At 51.5% G+C, this 18690-nt stretch overlaps 1 protein-coding gene across 2 annotated transcripts in view; it reads left to right on the forward strand.

Annotated features, from left to right (window-relative positions):
* The window catches only part of DAAM2 (dishevelled associated activator of morphogenesis 2), a 517936-nt gene that overhangs the window by 370907 nt on the left and 128339 nt on the right, over positions 1-18690 (forward strand). For both annotated transcript variants that reach the window (XM_069236334.1, XM_069236335.1), the window contains exons 13-14: positions 1303-1487; positions 5698-6015. In XM_069236334.1, the coding sequence (XP_069092435.1) occupies positions 1303-1487; positions 5698-6015 (503 nt within the window). The remainder of the gene's footprint in view (positions 1-1302; positions 1488-5697; positions 6016-18690) is intronic.

An 18690-nucleotide genomic window follows, 5' to 3' on the forward strand; every position in this document is an offset into this window, starting at 1 on the left:
TCTTTAACAAGGGAGCGGGACTTTAACGGCGGGTATAGCCCAGCTACGGTGGGCTCTAAGGCTATTAGAACATTCTGCCAATAGGGGGCAGAATGTTCTAATTACAAAAAAAAAAAAAAGCCTTCACAGACGCCGAGGGGGTTCAAATGCCATCAAGCTCTGTGAGTACTTTGTTCACAGCAGCAGCTATGAAGGACAACATTGGAATGTTGGCGATCCGGGCTGTTACCGGCCATTAGAAGCCCAGAGCACTCCACCGACTTCAGTGGAGCTCCCAACATTCCAAAGTTCTAATAATTGGTGAGGGCGTAAAATTGAAAACATAATGACAACAGTTCAAGCCAGTCACAATATGGTGCATAGATGATAGAGAACAGAGAACAAAAGGAAAACACAGTGGCTAAATGTCATGGGGAGGTAAAGGAAGGAGACTAAAGGTAGGGTGAACTACGAGGAAAAAGTTTTAGGAAAAATTAGAATAAAATGTCTGATGTAGCAACATCCGGTGGGAAAGAGCAGAGAGTTGCATGAAGAGGGGCTGTAGAAGTAAAGTTGTATACGAGGATAGAGGGATATTGATCATACTCCTTTATGCAATGGTTAAAATGCATGTATGTCCTTATGAAGGCCTTGCACACTACATGCTTTTGTGCTGAAACATTGTGTTGTATATAGCTTTTGCATAATGGAATTTGGACCTTAGGTGATCACTCTGTGTTATAACTTTGATATTTGTTTTGCCAAAAGGAGAATACTTGTGAGAGAGGAGTGATTGGCACAGTAAATAGATGGCCGTGATTAGTGCTATTTCTTAAAATTCTTAAAATTCTGCTCTGGCGTATACAATATACAGCATACACATGCATAATGTATATTTTCTAGGGTGTTGCTTTTAGCCTAATTTGTCATAAATGTAAAACAGAAGGCTGAATTTGCAACACACTTAAATCTATTTTTTCAGTGTGTAAGCCAACTCTACATATACGGATATACATATTTTAATTGTCCCTTATTTCCTGACTATGGAGGTTATTCTAACTTTGGAGGAGTGTTAATCCGTCCCAAAAGTGACGGTAAAGTGACGGATATACCACCAGCCGTATTACGAGTTCCATAGGATATAATGGACTCGTAATACGGCTGGTGGTAAATCCGTCACTTTTCCGTCACTTTTGGGACGGATTAACACCTCCTCCAAAGTTAGAATAACCCCTTATATTTGGAATCTTTAAGTTGTACAGTTGGAGATGCTCGCCCATGGTAAATGGTGGTTAAGCACTATTGTGTGTTTTTGCTTCTTAGAACACATGGAACTGACCTGTCGGCTGGAAAAGAAGGAGAGGGAATGTGAAACAAAAACACAGGAGAAAGATGACATGATGAAAACACTGAATAAAATGAAGGACAAGCTGCAGAAGGAATCTCTGGAGCTGCGGCAAGCGCGGGACCAGATGGCGGAGCTGATGGCCCAGCTCAGCGAGCTCTCGGTAGGACAGCTGGCGTGTTCTTCTCTCTGTCCATGTCTAGGTCAAACCCAGATGTTCTGCCAGTCATTCAGCATCATGCTTCTGACTGGGGTGGTTGGTTGTCAGGACAAAGCGAGGAGAAATAAAGGTATTTCTCTTTGTTGTGCATCCTCTGGAGAAGCGTACGGTTTGACGCATCCCTAGGTTTACATAGCTTTGTAACTCTGGTAATGCATCAAAACCCATGGGTGTTGCTTGTAAAAACCCAACACTGCGCCCAAGGAACGCCGCCACTGACGCAGAGTAAGGCAATGCAATGACTTGCGCTGCGTTGCCTTACTCCATATCTACGAGGCCATGTAAAGCCACGCAAAGTGGCTCTGCGTGGCCTCATAGATATAGGTCTGCACTCTGCGCCGCTGGAGAGTCAAAAAAAGTCACCCTCGGGCGTTGCACCGGGTTTGTAAATATGCCCTTAGTATCAGATTAATTTAAACTCTTATGATGACCTGTGGATACCCTGATGTATGAAGGTCACGGTTTTCTGCTGTAAGAGAACAAGCAAATTAAAAAAGTATTGGTACCTTAATCCAGACTTCATATGAACTAGTGACCAACATACAGCCAGGAGATGCATGCGCCAACTAGACACCCTTGACTCCTGTTAAGATGATATCCGTGTATTAAACAGGCACTTGCCCCTTGCCCTGAGGAAGGCCCTGCTCAAGCAGTTACCATTTTAGAGCCGAAACATCAACACCCAATTATTTTAAGTGCACTGTGTGCGTCTGTAAGGCCATTCACATGTTTGTTTACCATCCCATATTGCAACCTCCTTTTTAGCGTGACCACACAAGCATCTTTATTGTGCACAATTCTCTCTGTTTGCTGTTTCTTTCTGCTCGTTTTCTGTCCAACAAGTATATGACATTCTTTCTGGTTTGGATCCATGGTTTGTTTATTTACGTACACGCTTACACATTGTATTCATTCAAGGAGTCGGTCTGCCTTAGTGTAAGATATGTCATTCTTGCTGCCTTCGTGGGTGTACACTGCTTAGAGTTTGGAAATCTGACACTCACTTATGTCAGCCTCCTGCCGGCGCCTGCACTTGTTAAGAGCATGTCACACAGTCGGAGCTGTGAGTCTAGACGTTTCATTGTTCAGAGTCTCTACCCCGTGACCCCTGAACTCCTACAATGAGGGGCTGCACAGTCTGCGGCTTGGAGCAAAAACATTGTGGTGAGATTTTATAGTTTAAGCAAAGGTAATAAAAAATGTTATGCAGGAGCGACTCTGAGGCCAAGGTATATTTGGAGGCGCGTGCAGATATGGGTGGCCCCATTAAGCTTGACATTTACGGTGCAGTGTTTCCAACTCGATGACAGCATCTCAGCCACCACACATAGTGGCCTGCCACGCCTTGTAGCATTGCGTCAACAGAAGCTAAATCCCTGCACGTGCGTGCCACGCGCTTGTGGGGGGCCGCACTCTACCTTGTTTCCCTCCCCGTCTCACGTGCACCAGTCCACGAGCGGCCCTCACGCATACTGCGTAAGGCGGCATCCATCTTGGATGATGCCACGTGCCCTTTGCATGCTCCTGGGGCATGCACACCTGGCAATCCTGGTGGCTAGCATTGGAAATAGGTGCAGGTAGAATATCCGAGACAGGAACCTCCTCCACCCCAATGGGGGACCACCCACTAAAGTTAGATATCACTACCGGCCTGGCAGGGATTTTATTTTATTATAAAACGCTTTTATTGAGATTCTACAACACAGTAACCATCACTTTAACCTCATATTGTAGTAAATTCGGCATTCACGACTCCACTTGCCTTTTTTTGTTTTTTGGTATGCCACTACCCTCAGCCCCCATCTATAGCTACTGCCCATTTTAAATGTATCCCTTCTGGATTCACTTGGTATACTGCACTTCTCGATAAGGTTGGCCACAAGCCTGCAAGTTTCCCGAAAGTCTGAAGCAGTTGTAAGGACCGGAGGCCAGAGTCCTCTGGGTGCCTGAGGAATAGCAATAGATCATCCGCATATAGTGATGCTCCGTCCACTGCCCAGGAGCCCACCCAAACCCCTGCAGGGGGCGTCCACTCTGATCCACTCCGCAAGGGGCAGAGCAAAGGCGAGAGCAGGCGTCCCTGCCTCATTCCACAGCCCACTGCACCCCACCTATGAGCACTCTTGCCCACGCACACGGGTCAGTGTACAGGAAGCAAACGTAGCTCAGGAACTTTGACCCAAACAGTAGCTTAAAGAGGTAGTCCCAGTCCACTGAGTCAAATGCCTTCTCAAGATCGACCACAGACAGCGCCAGCTGACCCGACGGCCAATGCGATACGGTCAAGGTGTTGTGTAGGAAACGGATATTGTTCTGTGTAGATCTCCCTGGGATAATGTCACATGGCTGTGGATCTACCAGCAAGCAATGACCCAATGTAGATGAGTGGCCAACACCTTGGCAATAACTTTGGCCTCAATAATATTGAGTAAAATTCGGTCAGTTGCCGGTGGTCGACCAAGTCTGTGTATAACTAATAATATCTGCAATGCGGAAGTCAAGGGGGAGTATTTTCGTCTCCAACAACTCCACTCACATCTCCACGAAGGGCGGTATCATGAGGGATGCATTTTTTGTAAATAACTCCCTGTGTCCTTCCTGCCTGCAGCTCCCTTAGTCCCTGGTCAGCTCATCCGCTCCCATCTCTACCTTCAGTAGAGTGCGTTCTGATATTGTCAGATGTCTTTTGCGGAAATCTTGCGGAAACCTCTCTAATTCTACTGTGCGTGGGCCCATACCACAAGCGTATAGCTGCTTATAGTAGTGCGCAAAGGTCTGTACAACCACGCTGTGGTTAGCTACCACTTGGCCCGGCTGGTGCATCATGTGGCCAGTGTGTGTCGGGGCAGCTTTCCTGTTCTCCTTTCTGATAGTCAGAACCTGCTTACAACATTATTCAATTTCTATGGAAAAAAAAGCATTTGCCATGTTTCTTAATTTTATTAAGCTTTTTTATAAACAGATCCCTAAAGCAGAGGATGTTTCTGAAAAGCGTATTAACAACTACCCTGATTCCTAGAGAGTGTTCTCCCTGCATGTCGGGGACATTGTTTGTTTTCCCTGCCTGTGTCTTCCATACCTGGCATGATGGACAGACCCGAGGCTGGGCCAATCAGCGATCAACCCCAGGGTGCAGCCGTCATTACTGCAACCCCTGGTCCCTGAGGTTGTTTGCCTGCTAGATCAAAGGTTTCGGATGGCAGAGCAAGCTGAAGTCAGAGATTGTAGCGCCTAGCACACAAAAGCAGTAGCAATGTTTATGGTCAGGTCTTGGCCACAGAAGATGCTAGCAGTCTTTGGTTTTCAATGTCTACTGTATATTTATGTGCTCAGTGTGTGGTTAAATGTCAGAATATAGATAACAAACATATCACCTAAGATAACTATTGTGTCCAAAAATATTAATTACAAAAAACACGCTCCATGCGGTGTAGATTGTATCTAATTAACATCAGTGGGCTAATATTTTTTAAAACAATGTTGAGGGCGCCATATTTTTTTCAAATGATATGCTGGCCATATTATTCTGATCCCATACCCTTTTTGCTTATCCGCAGATTAAAGTCCTATTTTTATTTGATATTACAGTACTGACTCTAAACTGAGTTTCTTTTTTAAACATGTTTTATTTGTTTTTGGGAATGCAGTAAGCATCCTGGCCCACATGGTCTACATTAATCTTCAATTTAATGGAAAAAAAGAAACTAATAAAAACAAATGGAAACATCCAAATAGACCTGCCCATTGTTAAGCCCACCGCCCGCTCCCTGCCCACCCCCCACCGCCATCAGACCAAGGTGAATCCAAATGAACAGACCAATCATCCCACTCCAACATGGCCGCCCCCTCTGGAATGTTCAGGTGTTCGTCGTCAGCTAAGGTGCTGATGCAAATAAGTGGCCCCAAACCTACAACTCTGGATTCCGCTCTTCCCTTCCAAGTCTTGTGGTAAACTCAGGTCTTTGGGACGTCAGTGGTAAATGACAATACCCTCACAAATTACTGCCCAGTAACCAATGACTGTCCATTGTGAGGCACACGGCTGTACAGTAACGCAAGTTACGTGCTAGGACCTGTCAATCATGTATGTAGTCACTGCATGGCCCTGAGAGTTGTCTACATTAAAATTAATGTTTTCTTGTTTCTTTTTCAGAGTGGTGGCAGTATATCCTTCGCATCACTTCCACCCCCACCTCCACCCGGTGGCCCCTTCTCGTTGCCTCCCCTGATGTCTGACAGCATGCCCCCGCCACCCCCTCCACTTCCATTCTCCTGCTACCCTCCCCCGCCTCCTCCACCGCCGCCACCAGGTGGCCCGCCTCCACCACCGGGAGCCCCACCCTTCTTCAGCATGGGCACGCCAGCTCCGCCCACTCTAAGCACATTCAGCAGCGGCACGAGTTTGCGGAAGAAGTCCATCCCACAGCCGTCTCACCCGCTGAAGTCCTTCAACTGGTCCAAGTTAAATGAGGTAAGCCAGCGGTTCCCAAACTGTGGTCCGGGGACTCCGGGGACTCTGCAAAGCCACCTCAGGGCGTCCGCCACAGCTTAGAAAATTACATAATATTAACAGATTAATAAAGTGTATATAAATAAAGTGGCTAAACATAGAACTGAAATTGTTAAACTATAATGTAAATGCCAAGCAGCGTGGAATTGAAGTCTAAAAATTAAATTAGTGTCCTCAGATTGGTTCGTGGGAGCAGCACAGGTGCATCACACGACTATAGTATGGACGATGTGCGGCTTCAATCATATTTTTCAAAAGGTCCAAACTTCCTATGAATTTTTTTATTTTTTATTTATATTTGTTTGCAAATTAAATTAAATGTGTTATCATTTGTGTAGATGTTTGATGAATACTTGTTTCTGTATTTTTGTGTATTGTTTTGCGGTTCAAATCATCGACAATGTTTAGGCCGGGGTACCCAGCTTAAAGAAATGACTCAGTGAGGGTCTCCAGTTTGCAATAATGATTTAGTGGGGGTCTCTGGGTTCCAGTAATAACTCAGTAGGGGGGTCCCCGGCTTCCAGTAATGACTCAGTAGGGGGGTCCCCGGTTTCCAATAGTGATTCAGTGGGGGTCTCTGGGTTCCAGTAATGATAATGTGGGGTCCACAGAAGTCAAAAGGTTGAGAACCACTGTGGTAAACTATGTGTTACTGTCCAGTAAATAAGCTATGCAAGGGGCCCTGTGTACCCTTTGACTTCTTTAAAGGTGACATACTCTGGACAAGCTGTGTGAATGTGGTCAGATGCTCCAGGAAAAGCAAAGCCACTTCCTCATGCATAGGTGTTGGATGCTCCAGGACAGGCGAAGCCACTTCCTCATGGATTAACGTTGGATGCTCCAGGAAAGGCCAAGCCACTTCCTCATGCATTAGCGTTGGATGCTCCTGGACAGACAAAGCGACTTCCTCATGGATTAACGTTGGATACTCCACGGAAGGCAAAGCCACTTCCTCATGGATTAGCATTGGATGCTCCAGGACAGGTGAAGCCACTTCCTCCTGGATTACGGTTGGATGCTCCAGGAAAGGCAAAGCCACTTCCTCATGCATTAACGTTGGATGCTCCAGGACAGGCGAAGCCACTTCCTTATGGATTAACGTTGGATGCTCCAGGAAAGGCAAAGCCACTTCCTCATGGATTAACGGTGGATGCTCCAGGACAGGCGAAGCCACTTCCTCATGGATTAACGTTGGATGCTTGAGGAAAGGCAAATCCACTTCCTCATGGATTAGAGTTGGATGATCCAGGACAGGCGAAGCCAATTCCTCATGGATTAACGTTGGATGCTTGAGGAAAGGCAAATCCACTTCCTCATGGATTAGAGTTGGATGATCCAGGACAGGCGAAGCCGCTTCCTCATGGATTAAAGTTGGATGCTCCCGGAAAGGCAAAGCCACTTCCTCATGTATTAACGTTGGATTCTCCAGGATAGGCAAAGCCACTTCCTCATGGCTTAACGTTGGATGCTCCAGGATAGGCAAAGCCACTTCCTCATGGCTTAATGTTGGATGCTCCAGGACAGGCGAAGCCACTTCCTCATGGATTAACGCTGGATGCTTGAGGAAAGGCAAATCCACTTCCTCATGGATTAGAGTTGGATGATCCAGGACAGGCGAAACCGCTTCCTCATGGATTAACGTTGGATGCTCCAGGAAAGGCAAAGCCACTTCCTCATGTATTAACGTTGGATTCTCCACGAAAGGCAAAGCCACTTCCTCATGGATTAACGTTGGATGGTCCAGGACAGGCGAAGCCACTTCCTCATGGATTAACGTTGGATGCTCCAGGAAACGCAAAGCCACTTCCTCATGAATTAACGTTGGATGCTCCAGGGAAAGTGATGCCACTTCCTCATGGATTAGCGGTGGATGCTCCAGGAAAGGCAAGCCACTTCCTCATGGATTAGCGGTGGATGCTCCAGGACAGGCGAAGCCACTTCCTCATGGATTAACGTTGGATGCTCCAGGAAAGGCAAAGCCACTTCCTCATGCATTAACGTTGGATACTCCACGAAAGGCAAGGCCACTTCCTCATGGATTAACGTTGGATGCTTCAGGATAGACAAAGCCACTTCCTCATGGTTTAGCGTTGGATGCTCCAGGACAGGCAAAGCCACTTCCTCATGGATTAACGTTGGATGCTCGAGGAAAGGCAAGCCACTTCCTCATGGATTAGAGTTGGATGATCCAGGACAGGCGAAGCCACTTCCTCATGGATTAACGTTGGATGCTCCAGGGAAGGCAAAGCCACTTCCTCATGTATTAACGTTGGATTCTCCACAAAAGGCAAAGCCACTTCCTCATGGATTAACGTTGGATGGTCCAGGACAGGCGAAGCCACTTTCTCATGGATTAACGTTGGATGCTCCAGGAAAGGTGAGCCACTTCCTCATGGATTAACGTTGGATGCTCCAGGACAGGTGATGCCACTTCCTCATGATGGCGCTAACCCTGAACAGTACATAGGGGCCCATTGTAAACAATGGTGTGTCCCCTTTTAACGCCTGATCTGAGCAGGCTTTAAAACTGCCCAAAAAAATGATGCAAAGAAATCTCCTAGATTTCCTTGCGCCATTTTTTCAGGCATAATGTGGCCAAGGGGTTACAAATTGGTGCAATGCATGCATTGCGCCACTTTGTAGATTTGGTGCGGGGAAAAGGCCACGTTAGCGTAAAAAAATGACACTATGGCTGCACTAAATTGGCGCTAGGCCCTCTCAAATCTGGGCCATAGTTCTTCGGGCTCTACAACAAATATGTTGCACGCACGCCATGAGCTGTTACGCATCCCCCCTTCACAAGGTACAGCGCCCAAGGGTAAACGCACAAACAGCGCTGGGCTTCATTCAGTAATAGAAGCACAAAATAATGTGTGGCAAGCTCACTCTCTGCCAGAATAATATTCTCTTTTTTTTCAATTAACACATTTCCCTGTAGTGCGCCTGGAAAGCTGTGCCAAGGAATGGCTCCTATTCCTGCTGTGTGGAATTCTATATTTTGTGGTGGGAATGGAACTTGCTATGCAAATGCTTATTTTTTTATTCTCCGCAGGAAAACATTTTGGGGCTAATCTATTCCCCTTTCCACCCATATCTAACCATTTCCAAAGTGGGAAGGGGCTCAGTCAGAGTTTAGGAATACCCATGAACATACATGTTTGTAAGGCAAGCCGCCCATTCCCACCCCAACACCCCTCCAGCCCCTCCCACGAGTAGGGTTTGCCACTGCGGATTTTGCTGCACTTGTGGCTGAAAAATACAGAGAAGTAAATGCATTTATGCCCACCAGTAATCGCTTTGTAAATTCCTGGTAGGTGTAAATGAGGCATTTTTATGGCCAAAAATACTTTTGAGACTAACCCCCTCAGCTGTACGCAGTGCAATGGCTGTGGGTGGAAACAGGTGGAAACGGGCGTGCAGGAACCACCTCAGAGGTGCAGGGTAGGCAGGGACAGCTACTGCAATGCTCTGATTCACAGAATGTGTAACGAATTCACTTTTGAGCTTTCTTCAATCAATTATACTCTATTTAATGGACAATACTATGCAAATTTACTTTCTGAATTGGTCATTGTTTACTGTTCCTAACTAAACAATTCAGCGAAAGTTAGTTCATACAGACATGTAAACAAATGATTTCCAAGCATTGCAGCTGGGTGGAATTTGTTGTGTCAGACCCCATTCAGAGTAGGATTCCTGTGACCCAATCATGGCTGTTGATGCCATGTGCCGCTGATGTCCACCTACTGTGGCTCTCCAAGCTGGGCCAAGTGCACCCTTCCACACTTGACTTTCAGGACCGGAAGGGCAAGCGGTCACATGCTTCTGAGGGATGTAGTGTGGGGAAGGAACTCAGGACTCAACCAAGCATTGTCCATCCCAGCTCTCATCTCTTGGGTCTAAAAGAGCTCACTTTACTCACACTGTGTAACGCAACACTACACAGTGTACTGAGGGGACTCAGACACAGAGGTGTAATCCTCTTTGTGATGTTCCATGAGGCGCTACACCTTCGGTCGGGTGCAGAAGGCGTGCTGGGATCCAGGTGCTGCCTCCGGGCCGATCATGAACATGTGAGTGCCTTCAGCATTTGAGGCTCCTCTTGCATGGCTCTCTGGCAAAGCAGGCAGGCTTCTAAGCTCTAGGCAGCCACTCAGCTCCTCCAGAAAGACATGTAGACTTCAGGTGAAATTCGCTCACCTATGGGAGATCGGCTGTCATGCACACACCATCTCTGGTCACACAGCGGTCCTTTGAGTACTTTGTAGAGCATTACCTTCCTTGGTCACGAAGAACCTGGAACTGGAACAAAGGAAGGGGAGGGGAATTTAGGTCCCACGTTTATACACATTTTCCAGACAGGGGATGTGGATTCACTGTCTTCGGTTTCAGGACTGGTTGGGCTGGTTCTCTTTCAGACGCCATTTTCTGGCTGTTCCTTAACCACAGTCCTTGTGCAACGCGATGGCTCTCATAGCAGGTATCAATTATGCTGAATACAAGCAGGAGTGTCCAAAACAAAGGCACATATAAGTTATTGATTTAAGCACATGGTTGTCAGTCCTCCTAAAACAGTAATCATAGACTAACAAAAGGACAGGCCCGGCATGGAAACTTTCTGATGTTGAACAACAAAAGCTGCAGTCCCACCCCTTGCCATACCATCCACCAAATGGCAGTGTGCTGGAAGAACTAATTGGCAGCTCTTTGCTAACAAGGGCGCTCATTGACTGTCTTCATTCTTCTTCACTTCAGTATCAAGGTCTCCACCCTCCAGTCACTGGAATGCAGCCAGTACAGTGAGGCTGTAGCATCCCTCCATCCTGTGCCATGCTGAACCGGGGACATCCAGTGGTTCCCACTGGCCCTAATACTCAGACTCTCATCACACAGAGTCCTGTTACCATACATGTGCCACAGAGTCACCGAACGAACACACATTTAACACGCAAACCAATTTAGAAACATTCAATGTGATGAAATACACCAAGATCATCGAACGAGGTTGGGCGGAGCCAGAGATGTTAGTTTTTGAAGTTTTGAGGCAGCAGAGGGAGCTCTGCACTGAAGTGACTCCACTCATTCCTTCCAGGTTGAAGCTTAGAATGTGGGGTTGCACAGGGATCTTCATTAAGTGCCACCTACGTTAATTTGTACGCGGATCCCCAGCACATCTAATCCACGACTATCACTAAGCGGGTGATGCTCAATCCTGAGACTGGATGGGGCTGCAGAAGAGTTAGGACTCAGTTTCCAAGGGCAGAAGGCAGTGGCCGAGTGGATGGCAGAAAGTGCTTAAAGTTGGACTTCGACAAAACGGAGGTTGTCACTAATTTATTTCTTTATAGTATTTGTAGAGCGCTTACTCGTCTCATAAGGGATATCCCGGCGGTAGACCTCAAACCAAATAGACTCCATGGACCACAAAAAGCCACTAGAGCAGAAAAAGCCAAGGGGAGAGGAACCTGCCTCTTACTGCGCTGGTGGTGGGGTGGTCTTGGCTATTGTCTGACCCCTGTGTGACCAGCAAGAACATCGGGGTGCTTTTCGATAAAGATCGCCCTTCGTTCCACTTATCAATAAGGTGACATCCTCCTGTTTTTATTACTTGAAGATTTTAAGAAAATCCTCCATTGCTTTCTCAAAGGGGCCATAGTTCTACCATATAAGCTGTAATATGGCCTCAATAGGCTATTCAAATGCACATTTCCTGGGTATACTGTACATTATTTCAGTGACTTCAGCTGGTGCTGAACTGTGCTGCACGGTGTGGTCACCACGTGGCACTGCACGGTGTGGTTACCACGTGGCACTGCACGGTGTGGTTACCACGTGGCACTGCACGGTGTGGTCACCACGTGGCACTGCACGGTGTGGTCACCACGTGGCACCACACTGGCTCACGACAAACAACATATCATCTCTAAATGCCTGTGAATTGGTTCCAAGACATTCCTTGATCATGGGCCTTAATTCATTAAAAATCTTATTGCCTGGGATTCTCCGGCTAGAGCATTGCAATCTTCCACAGTGCACTTACTACAAGTACCAAGAATAAGCAAAATCAGGCAAGGAGGTAGGTCTGTTGCATACCACTCTGGCTCTGAAGGTGGAAACTAATCGCCTGAGTTTCAGAAGTGGCTCAAAACGTGGTCCTTCTCCATGTAACCTTTGGTAGCCTCTGCCTGTAAATGTCTTGTGTGCCTAAAAATACATAAATAGAAACACAAATAAGGCATACCATGTCTAGAAAAGTCAAGCACCATGGAAACTGACCTTGACTTTCTGACTCAGGCCTGATTTGGGTCTTGGCGGAGGTGATGCTCCGTCACAAACATGACAGATATCCCGTCCACCTTACTGCGATCTCCATAGGATACCGCGGTATCATAATAAGGAGGAGGGGATATGCATCACGTTTCCGCCAGCACCTAAATCAGGGCCTTTGTTTTCCGCTAATGGGAAAGCCCCTTTTAGCCATTCTCACAGCCCCTAGCTCATCAGTGCAGGTTTCTGGGCACCGTGTTCCTCTCCAGCCACGTCTCCTGTAGGGTCTCGTGTTCTTTAGTCACCTGGGCCTTCTTCGTGTCAGGAGTACTTATGCGTTTTGTATCCCTGAAGCAGGTAATAAAGAAGACAACCATTTGACCCTTGGAGAGCAGCTCCAGCCCCTGGGGGCAGCAGGATTCAAGAGTCGCTGAGTGTTTCAGTCCTTGCTCACTACTTCCAGCAGGAGTTAGATTTCGGACTCCTTTGTTCCAGTGGGTTCTTCCTCTTCAGACAAAGTCTCTCCAGGCCCAGGAATGTCCTGAGGAGCTGATGCTTGAGGTAACAGATGTATCTTGTGCACTAGCCAGGGATTGGAGAAATCCTACCACCTAATCCTACCTACCTTCTTACAGTCCCCTCCACCTCCTTTTGCAGCAGTTCCTCCTTGCCTTACTGTAATATTACCCAGAAGCCTCTGTTGCAAGATTGCAAAGCCCAGCTGCCCCTAGGAGGGCGTGTCCTCAGCTCCTAAGCCTCTCCCCTATTCAGATGAGCTCTCCCCCCAATGTCAGGGTCACAGCTCTGTTCTCGTCCTGCTCTGGCTGGCGCCTGGATGTCTGGAAGGGACCTAGCAATGAACAGAAGACCTCCCCGGCATCTCCAAGTCAAAAGAGGTAGCGCTAAAGCCCTCATTGGTTCTGCCAAATATTCATGTCCAATCCCAGATACTTAATCCTTGCTAAGTGGTCAGCAGTTATCACCCATTGGCCCTTCCTGGGATGAGAGCCAGGCCGTTGTCCTCTGAGAAGCAGCCATTAACTCTGCCAGCCAATCAGCTCTGGAGCGTGATGAGCGACTGACTTGGTTTTCAGCCATTTCTGGCTCAGGCAGTCTAACATACATTCTGATAAAGTGGCTTTTCTATTCAAGTTGTCACAAACGGGATTTCACCATTAAATCAGATTTTAAAACTAAGCGGGATGTAACTTTTAAGCATTTTCTAGCCTTTTCCTAAGCGGAGACAGGCATCCAGATTTGAACCGCACCTAAATTTACTCCTGGAAAAGTCTTGCAAGGCCAGAGCTTTATTTCACTGTGAGGAGCTCTAAATTCAGTATGCAGTGTGCGGTATTTCATCTAGTAGCTTCCTCCTCGTGGGCTTGCACGGCACCGCTAGGGCTGACGGATGAAGATGCGTTTGCTTCATGATAAACATGTTTTTCCTTTCGTGTCACTGCAGTGCATTTCTCGGGCCTTCCCGCTCCCTTCCCACCATCCCTCCCTGTCCACCTCTCCCCTCCTCCCATCCCTCCTCTCCTATCCTCCCCTCTATCCCTCCCTGTCCTCCTCTCCCCTCCTCCCCTCCATCCCTCCCTTCCCTATTCTCCCTTCCTCCCCTCTATCCGTCCCTGTCCTCCTCTCCCCTCCCCGCCATCCCTCCCTGTCCTCCTCTCCCCTCCCCTCCATTCCTCCCTGTCCTCCTCTCCCCTCCTCTCTCTCCTCCTCTCCCCTCCTCCCATCCCTCCCTGCCCTCCTCCCCTTTATCCCTCCCTGTCCTCCTCTCCCCTCCTCCCCTCCATCCCTCCCTGCCCTCTTCTCCCTTCCTCCCCTCCATCCCTCCCTGTCCTCCTCTCCACTCCCCTCCATCCCTCCCTGTCCTCTCCCGTCATCCCCGCCATCCCTCCCGCCCCTCCTCTCCTCCTCTCCATCCCTCCCTGTCCTCTTCTCCTTTCCTCCCCTCCGTCCTCCCTGTCCCCTTCTCCCTTCCTCCCCTCTATCCCTCCCTGTCCTCCTCTCCTCTCCCCCCATCCCTCCATGTCCTTTTCTCCCTTTGTTCCCTCTGTCCCTTCCTGCCCTCTCCTTCCCTTCCTCCGCTCCACCGCCTCTCCTACTGCTACTACCAGTGAATACAACGTGTCTGTGGGGCTCTTTCCCATCCTCCCCCATCGTTCCCTCCCTGCCACGCCCTCTCCTCGCTTCCCCCATCTCTCCTTGCACCACTTCTCCTCTTTTAGGCTTCTCCCCCTTCCTCTCCTCTCCTCTTCTCGTCAGCCTTGCTGTGCCCTCCTTCCTTCCACTGTACGCCCCTCCCTCCTCCGCTCCCCAGCTCTCCCACCCCGGTGCTTGCAGTGGGGATGTGTCTGTGTCGGGCTTCTCCCCCTCCTTCCCTCCCTGCTGTATCCCCTCCTCCCCTGCTTCCCTCTGTGCCCTCCTCTCCTCCCTCCTTCCCTCTGTGCCCTCCCCTCCTCCTCTGTAGATGCTCCTGTGTTTAGTTTCTCACCCCCTGCTGTGTCCTCTCCTTCCTCCTTCCCTCTGTGCCCTCCTCTCCTCTCCCTCTGTAGATGCTCCTGGGTTTGGCTTCTCCCCCTCCTTTCCTCCCTGCTGTGTCCTCTCCTCGCTCCTTCCCTCTGTGCCCTCCTCTCCTCTCCCTCTGTAGATGCTCCTGTGTTTGGCTTCTCCCCCCCCTGCTGTGTCCTCTCCTCCCTCCGTCCCTCTGTGCCTTCCTCCTCTCTCTCCCCCTCTGTAGATGCTCCTGTGTTTGGCTTCTCCCCCTCCTTTCCTCCCTGCTGTGTCATCTCTTCACTCCTTCCCTCTGTGCCCTCCTCTCCTCTCCTCTCTCTCTGTAGATGCTTCTGGGTTTAGCTTCTCCCCCCCTGCTGTGTCCTCTCCTCCCTCCTTCCCTCTGTGCCCTCCTCCTCTCTCTCCCCCTCTTTAGATGCGCCTGTGTTTGGCTTCTCCCCCTCCTTCCCTCCCTGCTGTGTCCTCTCCTTCCTCCGTCCCTCTGTGCCCTCCTCCTCTCCTCCTCTGTTGATGCTCCTGTGTTTGGCTTCTCCCCCCCTGCTGTGTCCTCTCCTCCCTCCGTCCCTCTGTGCCTTCCTCCTCTCTCTCCCCCTCTGTAGATGCTCCTGTGTTTGGCTTCTCCCCCTCCTTTCCTCCCTGCTGTGTCATCTCTTCACTCCTTCCCTCTGTGCCCTCCTCTCCTCTCCTCTCTCTCTGTAGATGCTTCTGGGTTTAGCTTCTCCCCCCCTGCTGTGTCCTCTCCTCCCTCCTTCCCTCTGTGCCCTCCTCCTCTCTCTCCCCCTCTTTAGATGCGCCTGTGTTTGGCTTCTCCCCCTCCTTCCCTCCCTGCTGTGTCCTCTCTTCCCTCCTTCCCTCTGTGCCCTCCTCCTCTCCTCCTCTGTTGATGCTCCTGTGTTTGGCTTCTCCCCCCCTGCTGTGTCCTCTCCTCCCTCCGTCCCTCTGTGCCCTCCTCCTCTCGTCCTCTGTTGATGCTCCTGTGTTTGGCTTCTCCCCCCCTGCTGTGTCCTCTCCTCCCTCCGTGCCCTCCTCCTCTCTCTCCCCCTCTGTAGATGCTCCTGTGTTTGGCTTCTCCCCCTCCTTTCCTCCCTGCTGTGTCCTCTCCTCGCTCTTTCCCTCTGTGCCCTCCTCTCCTCTCCTCTCTCTCTGTAGATGCTTCTGGGTTTAGCTTCTCCCCCCTGCTGTGTCCTCTCCTTCCTCCTTCCCTCTGTGCCCTCCTCTCCCTCTGTAGATGCTCCTGTGTTTGGCTTCTCCCCCTCCTTTCCTCCCTGCTGTGTCATCTCTTCACTCCTTCCCTCTGTGCCCTCCTCTCCTCTCTCTCTGTAGATGCTCCTGTGTTTGGCTTCTCCCCTCCTTTCCTCCCTGCTGTGTCCTCTCCTCGCTCCTTCCCTCTGTGCCCTCCTCTCCTCTCTGTAGATGCTTCTGGGTTTAGCTTCTCCCCCCCTGCTGTGTCCTCTCCTCCCTCCTTCCCTCTGTGCCCTCCTCCTCTCTCTCTCCCCCTCTTTAGATGATCCTGGGTTTGGCTTCTCCCCCTCCTTTCCTCCCTGCTGTGTCCTTTCCTCCCTCCTTTCCTCTGTGCCCTCCTCCTCTCTCTCCCTCTCTTTAGATGCGCCTGTGTTTGGCTTCTCCCCCTCCTTCCCTCCCTGCTGTGTCCTCTCCTTCCTCCGTCCCTCTGTGCCCTCCTCCTCTTCCTCACCCCCCATAGAAGCGCCTGTGTTGGGCTTGGCCGCCTTCCCAGCAGCCCCGGTATTTGGGGCTTGTTCGGGGGCCGCTGGGGCCTCTCAGAACGAGTCTCGGGGGGCCTCTGGCATCTGACAAGAGAGCTGCTCCCTTCTGCTGTCAGGATTATGGATATTATTATCTAAGAGGGGGAGAGTGGAGTATCCTGGCGCTGTGACCGGGAGCCCGTGCTGCTGAGGGGGGATGTTGGCGCTGTGACCAGGAGCCCGTGCTGCTGAGGGGGGATGTTGGCGCTGTGACCAGGGGCAGCCCGTGCTGCTGAGGGGGGATGTTGGCGCTGTGACCAGGAGCCCGTGCTGCTGAGGGGGGATGTTGGCGCTGTGACCTGGAGCCCGTGCTGCTGAGGGGGGGTGTTGGCGCTGTGACCAGGAGCCCGTGCTGCTGAGGGGGGGTGTTGGCGCTGTGACCAGGAGCCCGTGCTGCTGAGGGGGGGTGTTGGCGCTGTGACCAGGAGCCCGTGCTGCTGAGGGGGGGGGTGTTGGCGCTGTGACCAGGAGCCCGTGCTGCTGAGGGGGGTGTTGGCGCTGTGACCAGGGGATGTTGGCGCTGTGACCAGGGGCAGCCCGTGCTGCTGAGGGAGGATGTTGGCTCTGTAACCAGGAGCCCGTGCTGCTGAGGGGGGTGTTGGCGCTGTGACCAGGGGCAGCCCGTGCTGCTGAGGGGGGTGTTGGCGCTGTGACCAGGGGATGTTGGCGCTGTGACCAGGAGCCCGTACTGCTGAGGGAGGATGTTGGCTCTGTGACCAGGAGCCCGTGCTGCTGAGGGGGGATGTTGGCGCTGTGACCAGGAGCCCGTGCTGCTGAGGGGGGATGTTGGCGCTGTGACCAGGGGCAGCCCGTGCTGCTGAGGGGGGATGTTGGCGCTGTGACCAGGGGATGTTGGCGCTGTGACCAGGAGCCCGTACTGCTGAGGGGGGATGTTGGCGCTGTGACCAGGAGCCCGTGCTGCTGAGGGGGGATGTTGGCGCTGTGACCAGGGGCAGCCCGTGCTGCTGAGGGGGGATGTTGGCGCTGTGACCAGGGGCAGCCCGTGCTGCTGAGGGGGGGTGTTGGCGCTGTGACCAGGAGCCCGTGCTGCTGAGGGTGGATGTTGGCGCTGTGACCAGGGGCAGCCCGTGCTGCTGAGGGGGGGTGTTGGCGCTGTGACCAGGAGCCCGTGCTGCTGAGGGGGGATGTTGGCGCTGTGACCAGGGGCAGCCCGTGCTGCTGAGGGAGGATGTTGGCTCTGTAACCAGGAGCCCGTGCTGCTGAGGGGAAGTTGGCGCTGTGACCAGGGGCAGCCCGTGCTGCTGAAGGGGGGTGTTGCCTCTGTAACCAGGAGCCCGTGCTGCTGAGGGGGGGTGTTGGCGCTGTGACCAGGAGCAGCCCGTGCTGCTGAGGGGGGTGTTGGCGCTGTGACCAGGGGATGTTGGCGCTGTGACCAGGGGCAGCCCGTGCTGCTGAGGGAGGATGTTGGCTCTGTAACCAGGAGCCCGTGCTGCTGAGGGGGTGTTGGCGCTGTGACCAGGGGCAGCCCGTGCTGCTGAGGGGGGTGTTGGCGCTGTGACCAGGGGATGTTGGCGCTGTGACCAGGAGCCCGTACTGCTGAGGGAGGATGTTGGCTCTGTGACCAGGAGCCCGTGCTGCTGAGGGGGGATGTTGGCTCTGTGACCAGGAGCCCGTGCTGCTGAGTGGGGATGTTGGCGCTGTGACCAGGGGCAGCCCGTGCTGCTGAGGGGGGGTGTTGGCGCTGTGACCAGGAGCCCGTGCTGCTGAGGGGGGATGTTGGCGCTGTGACCAGGGGCAGCCCGTGCTGCTGAGGGAGGATGTTGGCTCTGTAACCAGGAGCCCGTGCTGCTGAGGGGGGTGTTGGCGCTGTGACCAGGGGCAGCCCGTGCTGCTGAGGGGGGTGTTGGCGCTGTGACCAGGGGATGTTGGCGCTGTGACCAGGAGCCCGTACTGCTGAGGGAGGATGTTGGCTCTGTGACCAGGAGCCCGTGCTGCTGAGGGGGGATGTTGGCTCTGTGACCAGGAGCCCGTGCTGCTGAGGGGGGATGTTGGCGCTGTGACCAGGGGCAGCCCGTGCTGCTGAGGGGGGATGTTGGCGCTGTGACCAGGGGCAGCCCGTGCT

The sequence above is a fragment of the Pleurodeles waltl genome, chromosome 5 (assembly GCF_031143425.1).
Source record: "Pleurodeles waltl isolate 20211129_DDA chromosome 5, aPleWal1.hap1.20221129, whole genome shotgun sequence".
Taxonomy (NCBI): Eukaryota; Metazoa; Chordata; class Amphibia; order Caudata; family Salamandridae; genus Pleurodeles; species Pleurodeles waltl.